The sequence below is a fragment of the Chiloscyllium plagiosum genome, chromosome 5 (assembly GCF_004010195.1).
Source record: "Chiloscyllium plagiosum isolate BGI_BamShark_2017 chromosome 5, ASM401019v2, whole genome shotgun sequence".
Classification (NCBI taxonomy): Eukaryota; Metazoa; Chordata; class Chondrichthyes; order Orectolobiformes; family Hemiscylliidae; genus Chiloscyllium; species Chiloscyllium plagiosum.
In genome coordinates, this window is record NC_057714.1 from 12,660,213 (window position 1) to 12,672,046 (window position 11,834).

Genomic DNA, 11,834 nt, shown 5'->3' on the forward strand with positions numbered 1-11,834 from the left:
GACGCCCCTCCCCCAAGTCCCTCCTCCCTACCTTTTATCTTAGGCTGCTGGACAAACTTTCCTCATTCCTGAAGAAGGGCTTATGCCCGAAACGTCGATTCTCCTGTTCCCTGGATGCTGCCTGACCTGCTGCGCTTTTCCAGCAACACATTTTCAGCTTATGGTCACTGCCCTGGGACATTATTCACCTTAAGCTCCCTCATCCAGTTTGCCTCACTACACATCACCAAATCCAGAACAGCCTGTTCCCTAGTGGGCTTTACCTCAAGCTGCTCCAAAAATAAATTTCACAGACATTCCATGATTTCCTTTTCTTGGGATCTGTTCTCAATCTGGTTTTCCCAGTCCACCTGTATATTGAAGTCCCCCACGATTATTGTGAGAGTGCCTTTCTCACATGGCTTTTCCATCTCCTCATTTATTTAGTGCCCCAGTTCCTCACTACTGCAAGGGTCTTTCAAGTGCAAAATTAGTGTAACATAATTCAGTACAACCTCGGTTATCCAAATTTTGGATTATCTGAACAAGATCTCAGGGTCCCAATGCTTGGGCCTCTCCCCATGGCCATTCGATTAGTTATCTGAACCATTTGGTTATCCGAACAAAATACTCCCACCTGTGTTCGCAAAATTGAGGCTGTTATGTCCTGGGGTTCTGTGATCTTTTGAGCTTTTGTTTAAAAGAAAGCATTGTGTGAAATGCTTACCCTGCTGGTCAATACTGAATGGAACTAGCCACCATGGCAACTTTCAGGTAATTACACTCAATAAAGAGACTCATAAATTTAAAATGGTTGGTTATAAGAGCATTTAATAAGTATGGAGTACACTTTTTAAATGACTCAATGGAATAAATCAATGCAACTATCATCTGATTTTGTGTAGTTGTTTAAAAATCACTTTTCATTTATTCTAAAAACCTGTTTATTTACTTGTAGTGGGCTAAACTGTATTTATTGTAATAAATGCTTTTAGCTTACACTAAGTTGCCACACTTTGTTTTAATGAGTTTGAGTTTGATTCATTGTTGTCACACGTACAGAGATATGGTAAAAAGTGTTGTTTTGCGTGCTATACAGGCAGATTGCACCAATCAAAGGGCATCAGGATGGCAGAACAGAGTGCAAAATACAGTGTTAACATTTGAGACGCACATTCAAAAGTCTGACAGCAGTGGGGAAAAAAGCTGTTCTCGAATCTGTTCACGTGTATTCGAACTTATATATCTTCTGCTGAACAGAAAAGGGTGGAAGAGAATGTAACTGAGGTGGCAGAGGTGTTTGATTTTAAAAATAATATTCTCAAATGCTGCCTGGCCGCTGCAGTTCAGGATAGATTTCGCACGTTACATTATTGGAAATAAATGGATGGGAGTGGCGCAGTGGCTCAGTGGTTAGCATTGCTGCCTCACAGCACCAGGGTCCTGGGTTCGATTCCCGCCTGTCTGTGTGGAGTTTGCACATTCTCCCCGTGTCTGCGTGGGTTTCCTCCCACAGTTCAAAGATGTGCAAGCCAGGTGAATTGGCCATGCTAAATTGCCCACAGTGTTAGGTGCATTAGTCAGGGTAAAAATAGGGTAGGGGAATGGGTTTCGGTGGGTTTCTCTTCGGAGGGGCGGTGTGAACTTGTTGGGCCGAAGGGCCTGTTCCCACACTGTAGATAATCTAATCTAAAAAAACTTGAGCAGACAAAAACACAGCAGGTCCAATTTGTACTCAAAGTGGATCCCCTCCCTCTAATTCTCTTTAGTATTTGTGATTGTGCAGTACTATTAGCCCCATTATCAGTTAACAACTTTTCAGCAGCCGTTTACATTTCTGCAGTTATGGTCTTGAATACATTTGGATTTGGACTGAGATTGCCAAAACTAATTTCAGCTTGGATCCAACAACCAGCAAAGAAAAGACATTTTTCAGTGCCAGAGTTACTGTGCTAGAAAATCACCAATTTCTATTACAAATAATGAGGAAAGACTTGGCAGCTTGAATCCAGACTTGGCCCTTCCTACTTTTTTGAATTTAATTGAAGATTGCTGCTGATTGGTTGAATTTCTTTGGGTGTGATTGCACTTGAAGAGTTAATTTGTTAAGTGACTCTGGTTTGTACATTATTGCTTTCTAAAAAGCAATAATGCCGTGTCCATAATGTAAGCTAGACACTGGCCTTGCTTTGTTATGGGAACAATGCATTTTTAAATTTATAGTTAATGAGAGAGAAATTTGTGATAATTTAGGTGCGATCAAGAATGTGTTCAAATCCTGAAGATTCGGACAGCGATTAAGTCTAAGCAAATGAATTAACATTTTTTAGCTATATTTTTGTGAACTGAGTTTTTTTTTAAGGGAGATGGATGCAATTTCCTTATACTGTAACTACCCATTACAGTAATTGCATTAATTTATAATATATCAATCCAAGATATTTACGACAGGAGTTGTTGCAATTTAGCACTGCGTGAACTAAGCAAACGGTGATTTGGAGAATAGCAGTATCTGAATTCCAGCCCCATTGGCTATTTTCAGCTTCCAAAGACCTGGTACTGTACTGTGACTAGTGACTCAGATAGTTTTATGCTGTTTATGATTAAAACGTGTTTCATCCTTCTCGAATTATTTTGGCATGGGTAATTGGAAAGGGCTATTTGGAATTTTGTTGTCTCGATGGTGGATGGATCCTAAATCATGCAAATTTATAATTCTTAGTAACCTGATGTGTGTGCTATTAGAAGCATGAATTGAGTCCAATGTAAGCACTACAACCTTGCTATAAGAGAAAGGAGGGAATTTCTTGAATTATCTGGCAGCCAAACAGAATCAGTACTTAATAATAATAATAATAATTATAATTATTATTATTATTAGTAGTAGTAGTATTGGAAATGAGGTGTTTGCTCTTCAAAGTAAAACATAGGCAGCTAAGCATTTACTTTTATGTTCTTCAGGGTATTTATACTTTAAATCCGTACATTAATGAAAGAATCATTAAGATTTCTATTGAAGATGTTATGGTGCTGTTAACACAAGAAAATCCATTCATTGGCAAACTTACAAGTGAACTACAGAAACAAGCCAAGAAGCTGAGTAAGTTGTTATGTTGGCACTTTTAATTGAGAAAAGAGCCCCTTAATAATTGATGAAGCTGTTTGTGATTCTGTTTTTCTTTAAAAGTATGAATGTCACACAGTTATCCTTTTGTTGCTTTTTGTTTTGCATTTTTCAGGAATAGTCTGTTCCTTTTTTATGTAAAATGCATTCATTTCAGCATGCAATATCAAAAAATAAAATTTAAGAACTTAGCATGAAGCATCAAAAATGCCAGGTGTTTGACTATGAGGTCATTCACTCACTGCATCTTATCATGCCCAATATGTTTGCATTTGAAATTCAAATCAGCTCAAATTAATAAAATCTGTAAATCTTATTAGCATTCACTTTAAACCGCCTTTTTTTAACTCAACAGGAAATATCAAAAGTTGAAATCAGAAAATTGGAAAACAAATTGTATGTAACATCTTCTGATAGTCATTTCATTTGCTTGCTGCACACTTCTTAATTGATTTTCATGTTTCTAATCCTCCAAATTTGACCCTTATTTAATTTCTTTGTAAAAGAATTAGTGGAGTTATTTTGTCCAAGCTATACTAGGTTTGGGTGCAAACATTTATTAATACTAAATTGTATAGAAATGAAAAGCAAACAGTAAATATAATGTACAGCAGTGTAACTAGCATTAGGTAATTTTTTTCCAGTTATCTTCATTTTACTGAATATTGTGATTCATTCTGGTTGGCCGAAGATAGAAGTGTATTACTGAGCATCTGTTTCTCTTCAAAATTCAGAGGAACCTTGATTATCTGAAAGAAATGGGTGGGCACTTTTTTGTTCGGGTAATTGAATATTCTGTTCACCTGGGCCTTGGAGTTTTCTACGCTGAAACTTTATTGCTGGAACAGCACAGCAGGTCAGACAGCATCTAGGGAAAAGGAGATTCGACGTTTCGGGCACATGCCCTTCCTCAGGAATGAGCAGAGAGTGTTCAGCAGGAGAAGATAAAAGGTAGGGAGGAGGGGCTTGGAGGAGGGGCGTGGGAAATGTGATAGGTGGAAAGAGGTCAAGGTGAGGGTGATAGGTCGGAGGAGACTAACTATCCGTGATCCCAGTCTGGTTCACTGTGATCCTGACCTAATTAAATGTGATCCCAGTCTGCTTTACCGTGGGGGGGGTGAGTCTCCAAATAGCGTGCACTCCCACAACCTTTTACTGCAACTTTTTTGACAGGTTCCACAGTGTTGGAGAGATTATCTGGGGAAGGGGGTGTTGGAGAGGTACACCCCTGTGTGGAACTACAGGGAAAGTGTGGGAAGAAAGAAGTGAGGTGGGAGGTCAGTCATTTAGAGACAGTGCCTGCGCTCCCATCAGTCTAGGACTGTTCTTGGCAGCACTTTTAATCACTGTAAATAAAAGACTCAATCAGTGTTGGACGGATGTCTTTGTAATGTTTCTGTCGGTACCTTGAGATTGTCTTCGGATAATCCGATTTTCGGATAATTGGTATTCGGATAATCGAGGTTCTTCTATTTATTCTTGTTAAAAAATATGTAACATGACAGGGGCTCTGTATTTATCAGCCTTTTAACTATTCAGGAGAAATTGAAATGTTATCTTAGAGCTGTACCACTGCAGTTAATGACCACTCAAATAATGTATTTGTCTTTTCACTAAAACAGGCATGGGGAGCATTGTGTTGAAGTATGAACCAAATCCTTCGTAAGTTTTTCAATAAATTACATATTTTTGCTTGCACCTTTTACAAGTGTAAGATGACATATCCTTTTCAAATTATTCAGTATTCACTTTGGTAGGCATTGCAGCAGACCCTGATGGAATCTTCAACTAATGTTTATAAACATATATTCCTTGTGATGTAAAGTCAATCCCAGCAGTTTTCTTTGTCAATTCATTTTGCTAATCTATATTATTTGATTCATAAACTATCATGACGGAATTCAGAATTCTAATCTCTGGGTTGATTGTGCTAACCACTAGACTACTCATACATTGGATACTGCCTTCATCTACTCAACCATGAGGGAGTGGTGGATTAAGTTTATAATTTAGAGTTAAATGCCAGTTTTATTTTAAATAATTTATTCCAAAAAGCCTGGCTGCAGTAAAAGTACTGTACTTAATCTAACAAGAAAAGGACTCATCTGATATTGACACTTTGTATGTCAGTTGCCCACCATTCGATGATATATCATTACCAATAATGCTTTTAACTCTAATATATTTCTAACCTGACCTCTTACTTCTCTTCACCAACCGCTATTGCACGCCATTGCTGAGACTCTGTGTAATTACCAGGTCTAAATTCCTCTTGCAAGGATGCCTACCTTGAAGAAGTTCTCATCCTCTCTGTACAAGAATCTCAGTGAGTCTCTCCTTCTCACTGCAACCCCCAGGTAGTCTCTGACCTATCACCTTCATCCCTACCCCCATCCACCTATTGTATTTTTTGCTATCTTCTCCCCAGCCCCAACCCCCTCCCATTTATCTCTCCACGCTGGAGGCTTCCTGCCTTCATTCCTGATGAAGGGCTACTGCCCGAAATGTTGATATTCCTGCTCCTCGGATGCTGCCTGACCTGTTGTGCTTTTCCAGCACCATTCTAATCTAGACTTGGATTTCCAGCATCTGCAGTCCTCACTTTTGCATAATTACCAGGTCGCTTGACTTCTTGATTTGCAGGGTTTCTCTTTTCTCTCTCTTCCCGCCCCCCCCTCCCTTTTATAAAATAAATTTGAGAGATTTTTTTTTCTCCACCAACCTCTCATCTCTCCAGAGTTCCTAGAAAAGTAAATTACTGAAGTGAGGTGTGACTCACTGCCCTCAACGATGAGGCAGAATTTCACCCAAGTATTTCACCATCTAGCAAATCTACAGTCAGTGTGAATCAGTGGGAAAACTGTCCCTAGGTTTGGAGTCATACAAAGAAATGTGGTGGTATTTGTTAGAGATCCGTTATTCTAGCCTAGAACATCTCTGCAGGAGTTCCTTAGAGCAGTGGTGTAGACCTAATTATCTTCAGCTATCCATACGTAGCAAGACCTCAGCATCCAGGTTAGCGCTGATAAATGGCAAGTAATATTTGTGCTGTGCCTGATGGGGCCCTTTTCCAATAAACTATAACCTGACTATTACCCCATCAGATTCAACAGCTTTAGCGCTGCTGAATCTCCCACTAGCAGCATCTCTTTGACTAGAAACTGAACTGGACGAGCCAATATGGCTACAGATCAGACACAAGGAGTTCTGTAGCGATTAACTCTGATTCTGTTTCCCTGATACCTGTCCACCATCTACAATGTGCAAATGAAAATTGTGTTGGAATGCTCTCCACTTGCTTGAATAGTTGCAGCTCCAATGACACTCAAAAAGCTTGGTGCCATTCAAGACAAAAACAAAAGCTATTTGATTGGCACTCCATCGACCACCTTTAACATTCACTCCATTTACCAGCAACACATGGTGGCAGCAGTGTGTACCATATGCACTGCAGTGACACACCAAGAATCCTTTAAGAGCACCTTCCAAATCAGTGAGCTCTACCACCGGGAAGGACGAGGGCAACAAATTCATTAGAGCACCACCATCTCCAAGCTTCCCTTCAACTCTCTCACCTTCCTGATTTGGAACTACACCACCTTTCCTTCACTATCACTGGGTCCAAATCCTGGAGCTCCCTTGCTAACAGCACCAAAGGCCTGTGCAAGTTCAGAAGGTAGCTCGCACCATCTCCAATTGGGAAAAGGCAGTAAACAAAAATGCATAAAAGTAGACTTCATTCAATCAGTTAATATTTGCTATTTTTCTTCCCTCCTACTGTCCACAATTGTGTTTGCAGAAACACCGAAGGTCCTAAGTGCCCTATCGTGTTGTGTGGCTGGAGGGGAAAGATTTCAATCCGTGCCTTCGTTGCCAGGAATGAGCGTTTCCATTATCTGCGAATGTTGGGAGTAGAGGTTTTCAGAGACAAGAACAAGGGCGATGGATCAGACAGTGTGGCTACTGAGAAAGCTGAGGAGCCAATGGAAGAAGAGGATTTGAATGTACATGGAGATGCTGGGCATTTGAAAGGCGATTCTGATATTGTACAACAATCCGAAGAAAAATGTGATCAGATCTTGAGACCAGCAGAAGAATCTGAAAAAGATCAAGAAATAATACAGCACACGAAGATGGAAATCAACAATATCACAACGCCAGAATGTATTGATTCATGTTCAAACATGGAAAACTTTGGTACTGAAGTACCGCGTCTCGATACAAATTAATGAGGTTTTAGCTTTTAAGAAATGTCAAATGTGAACTGATACAGGTGGCAGCATAAACTTATCTGATGACTTGGTGTTGGATATCCAGTGCTGTTTCTGGAGGAAAACGACATTTACTTGCAATCCAAAGTTGAATATTTCCTATTAATGTACTCAGACCTTTCCTAACTAGATGCGTAGTCTTGAAAAATTATTTGATCTCTCATTATTAGAGCACACCTCTACTATTAATGTCTTTCCGAAAAATATCTTGGTTACTCCATACTCCGAGGGATGAATAAAACAAGTATGTTAATGGAGGGGAGCAGGGGAGGAGAAGATAGTTGTATCACTTTCATTATGACTTCATTAATGAGAGTGGTGAACTTCAGTGTTATTCACATGATTTAAGATGTTCTTTGCAAACAGCTTGACAGCCACTTCACTTGCAGACAATAACCTTTTAAATTGACGTGTCAAGTGATGACCATTTTGTTCATGCCTTTCTGCTTTTTTTTAGAAAATATCTTTGAAAGATGATGTAAAGCTTTTACAGATGAATTTATAAATCTGAAATGCTAACTTTATTTGAAAAGACAGGATGCATTTTATGGTAATTTTTGTTCTCCACTTGAATGGTAAATTATTGGGAACCAGAAGAACTGCAGATGCTGTAAATCAGAAACAAAAGCAGAAGTCGCTGGAAAAGCTCAGCAAGTCTGGCAGCGTCTGTGGAGAGAACTCAGAGTTATTGTTTCGTCAACCCAGAGTTATTGTTTCTGAGGAAGGGTCACCGGACCTGAAATGTTAACTCTGATTTCTTTTCGCAGATGCTGCCAGACCTACTTAGCTTTTGCAGCAACTTCTGTTTTTGTTTGTGATAAATTACTGGGGTTGGATTAGCTCCATGCATCTGCACGGTTTCCTGCTGGTTTACCCCCCCCAAGTGGTAAAGCTGATAATTACCTCTTTTAAAGTCAGAAAATTTATTTAATTTGCAAATCCTGTGGATGTACCAAAGGACCTGTTTCAAGTTTGTATGAAACATGGTTATGGATATGAGGACATTTGTTTTTGAGGCAAGTTGCCATATTTTGCCCAGTAAAAGGCCCTGGATCTTATATTCTTGTGTTGCTATTTGAGTCCTCTTTTATACATAAAGTTCCTCAGTGGTATAGTTGAATCTTCCTACAGTGGAAATGTTGCCATGTAAAGCCGTTACGAACCTTGGAGATTACAAGCACAAGCTTCCTCTCAAGGAAAACTGTTCATTTTTGTGCCTGCATCTCTAGTCTGCACTGTAGCTCCTGATAAGTCCTTTAAATCAAAGTTACTTAGCATGAGCATTGTTAACAGACGGCATCTGTGCTTAGAAATACCCTGGCTGTACGCGGGAGAGAAATATGGAGATCAAGGGTCATTCTTAAGTCCACCATGCTAAGAGTTCTGCTTTGGGATGATGAAGAAAGACAGAATTTTTCGGTCAATATTTTATGAGGAAAGAAATGCATCATCCCCTACAGTGAAACAGGGGAGAAGTTGTATTCGCAATTTCTGCTTGGTAGAATATGATTAATGTTGTGGGAAGGATTTTATGTAATGATTTGTGAATAATTTAAGTTGGAAGCGAAATACTGTGGATCCTGAAAATCCAAAATAAAAGGAAAACCTACAGCAAATTTGAAACTTGTGGAGAAGGAGAATCCGATAAAAGTTTCAGGACTGTGACCTTTTATTAGAGGGTAAAGGTTAGTGATTAATAGGTTATGAGCAATTAGATTAGATTACATTACAGTGTGGAAACAGGCCCTTCGGCCCTACAAGTCCACACCGACCCGCCGAAGCACAACCCACCCATACCCCTACATTTACCCCTTACCTAACACTACGGTCAATTTAGCATGGCCAATTCACCTGAGCTGCACATCTTTTGGACTGTGGGAGGAAACCCACGCCGACACGGGGAGAACGTGCAGACTCCACAGAGTCAGTCGCCTGAGGCAGGAATTGAACCCGGGTCTCTGGCGCTGTGAGGCAGCAGTGCTAACCACTGTGCCACCGTGCCGCCCACTAATTGAGGGTGGAAATAAATACAAAGTTCTGTGATGATTTTCATAGCGTGGGAATACATTGGTTCAAGCAAAGAAACAAAATGAGAAATGGTGGGGTAGTGGATTTCCGAAAACAAAGATAACAGAATCAAGGATGCAATTAGAGAAAAACCAAACCAGCAGAAGAACATGAAAACAGAAAGGGAGTAGGGGTTTATAATCTAAAATTATTGAACTCTGTATTGAGCCCAGAAGGCTGTAAAGTGTTTAGCTGAAAGTTGAATTGCCGTTTCTGCTTTACTGGAACGCTATAGCAGATCAGATTGGGAGCAAGGTGAAGATTTAAAATAATGGTTGGCTGGAAGCATGGGGTCAGTCTTGCAGACTGGGTGGAGACATTCCACAAAACTGCTTAAACAAATCTATATTTGGTATATTCGGTGTAGAGGAAATGATGACGTGAGCAGTAAATATAGTAAATTTGAAAGAAGAACAAGTAAATCGCTCTTTCCTTGAGAAGAATATTTAGAGTCTTGCATGGTGAGAAGGCAGGCTTAAAGGTACAGTGAAAGGAGAAATACTGCCTGACATTTACTAGAATTCTTTGAGGAGTTAACCAGCAGGATGGCTACAGGAGAAGCAGTGTATTCACTAAATCTGAATTTTCAGAAGGCATTTGATAAGATGCCACATATGAGATTGGGGACAGCAGGGAGAATGAATGAATTGATGTTGTCATGTTGGCCCAGGGAATCATTCAAGTGGGGAGAGGAATTAGGAATGTAATTGTGGTAGAGAGCAGTATCATTAGATGGATGGATTCTGTTCTGTGCAGGAGTCCCAAAAGCTGTGTTGCCTGTCCAGTGCATTAAGCACACTAGATTAGATTCCCTACAGTGTGGAAACAGGCCATCTGGCCACCAACCCTCCAAAGAGTAACCCACCCAGACCCATTTCCCTCTGACTAATGCACCTAACACTATGGGCGATTTAGCATGGCCAATTCACCTGACCTGCACATCTTTATGACTGTGGGAGGAAACAGGAGCACCCAGAGGAAACCCATGCAGACACGGGGAGAATTTGCAAACTCCACACAATCACCTGAGGTGAGAATCGAATCCGGCTCCCTAGCTGTGAGGCAGCAGTGCTAGCCACTGAGCCACCATGCTTGCTCTCTGGGCTGGAAGAGAGCTTGAAGGAGGGAAGGGATCCAGCTGTTGTCCACATCGGTACCAAAGACATTGGTAAAACTAGAAAAGTGGTTTTGCTGAAAACCCTTGAATGGTTAGGAGCTAAATTTAAAAAGCGTAATTTCTGTATTACTGTCTGAGTCATGGGCATACTGTTAAATAAAGTCAAGAAGTTAGATGCGTGGCTCAAATTGGTGTGGGTGAGATGGGTTTTATTCTGGCACCAGTAATAGGGTAAAAGGGAGGATGAATGGGATGAGTTTCACTTGACTGTGCTGGGATCAGCTTCCTGGTCAATCGAATTACCAGAACTGCAGAGAGGACTTTAGGCTTGGGGACCATGGTTAATTAGGGAGGGGGAAGGTTTGTGAGAGGGGAAACTGAGGCTTACAGAGCAAGAAGATAGGACACTATTAAAAGGCAACTATTTGGGTAATGACATTCAGATTGGGACAAGGAATATAAACTGATAGAAAAACTGGTGGGGGAGGGGAGAAGAAATTTTTTTTAGAAAGGCAAAATCGATAGCTGTTTCCTTGAAAGTATAATGTTCAGATCAAAATTAATGAATTATCAGTACAAATGTAGGTGAATCGGTATGATCTTATAGTCACAATGGAGACATGGTTACAAGGAGATCAAAGCTGGGAATTAAATATTCAGAGATATGGAGCATTTCAAAAGGACAGGAAGGAAGGAAAAGGTGATAGCATTATTGTGATGGAATTATTGTTGTATAATGGAAAGAAATGCTCTTGGATCAGAAGATGTAGGGTCCACACGGTTGGAGGTAAAAATATATAAAAAGGAAAGCCAACACTGGTAGGAGTAGATGATATACATCTATCAAGAGCTAAACCGTGGGACAGAGAATAAATCAGGAGACCGCATGTAGGAAAATAAAGGCATTACACTAATCATTGGTGACTTTAGTCTTGATGTAATTTGTGATAGTTGGACTCGTAGAGGAAGCCATGAGAGAGAATTCAGAGAGGATATTCTGGACAGTTTCCTGGGACAACAGACTGTGTATCCAACCAGAGATCAGGATATTTTGGATCCAGTGATGTGTAATGAGGCAGGTTTAATACATTTATGTCAGAGTAAAAGATCACCTTGGAAACTGACCATAACATAGAGTCACACAGATGTACAGCACGGAAACAGACCCTTCGGCCCAACTCGTCCATGACGACCAGATATCCCGACCCGACCCAATCCAATTCCAACTGCCAGCACCCGGTAATCCAAGATGGAGGACTGGAAAAATTTCTGGCTG

The 11,834-nt window shown here is 40.4% G+C and overlaps 1 protein-coding gene across 2 annotated transcripts in view; it reads left to right on the forward strand.

Annotated features, from left to right (window-relative positions):
- nsun2 (NOP2/Sun RNA methyltransferase 2) overlaps positions 1-8,029 on the forward strand; it is a 50,515-nt gene extending 42,486 nt beyond the window's left edge. For both annotated transcript variants that reach the window (XM_043689630.1, XM_043689631.1), the window contains 3 exons: positions 2,941-3,079; positions 4,726-4,765; positions 6,903-8,029. In XM_043689630.1, coding sequence (XP_043545565.1) covers positions 2,941-3,079; positions 4,726-4,765; positions 6,903-7,332 — 609 coding nt within the window. In that variant the 3' untranslated portion in view covers positions 7,333-8,029. The remainder of the gene's footprint in view (positions 1-2,940; positions 3,080-4,725; positions 4,766-6,902) is intronic.
- The last annotated feature ends 3,805 nt before the right edge of the window (positions 8,030-11,834 follow it).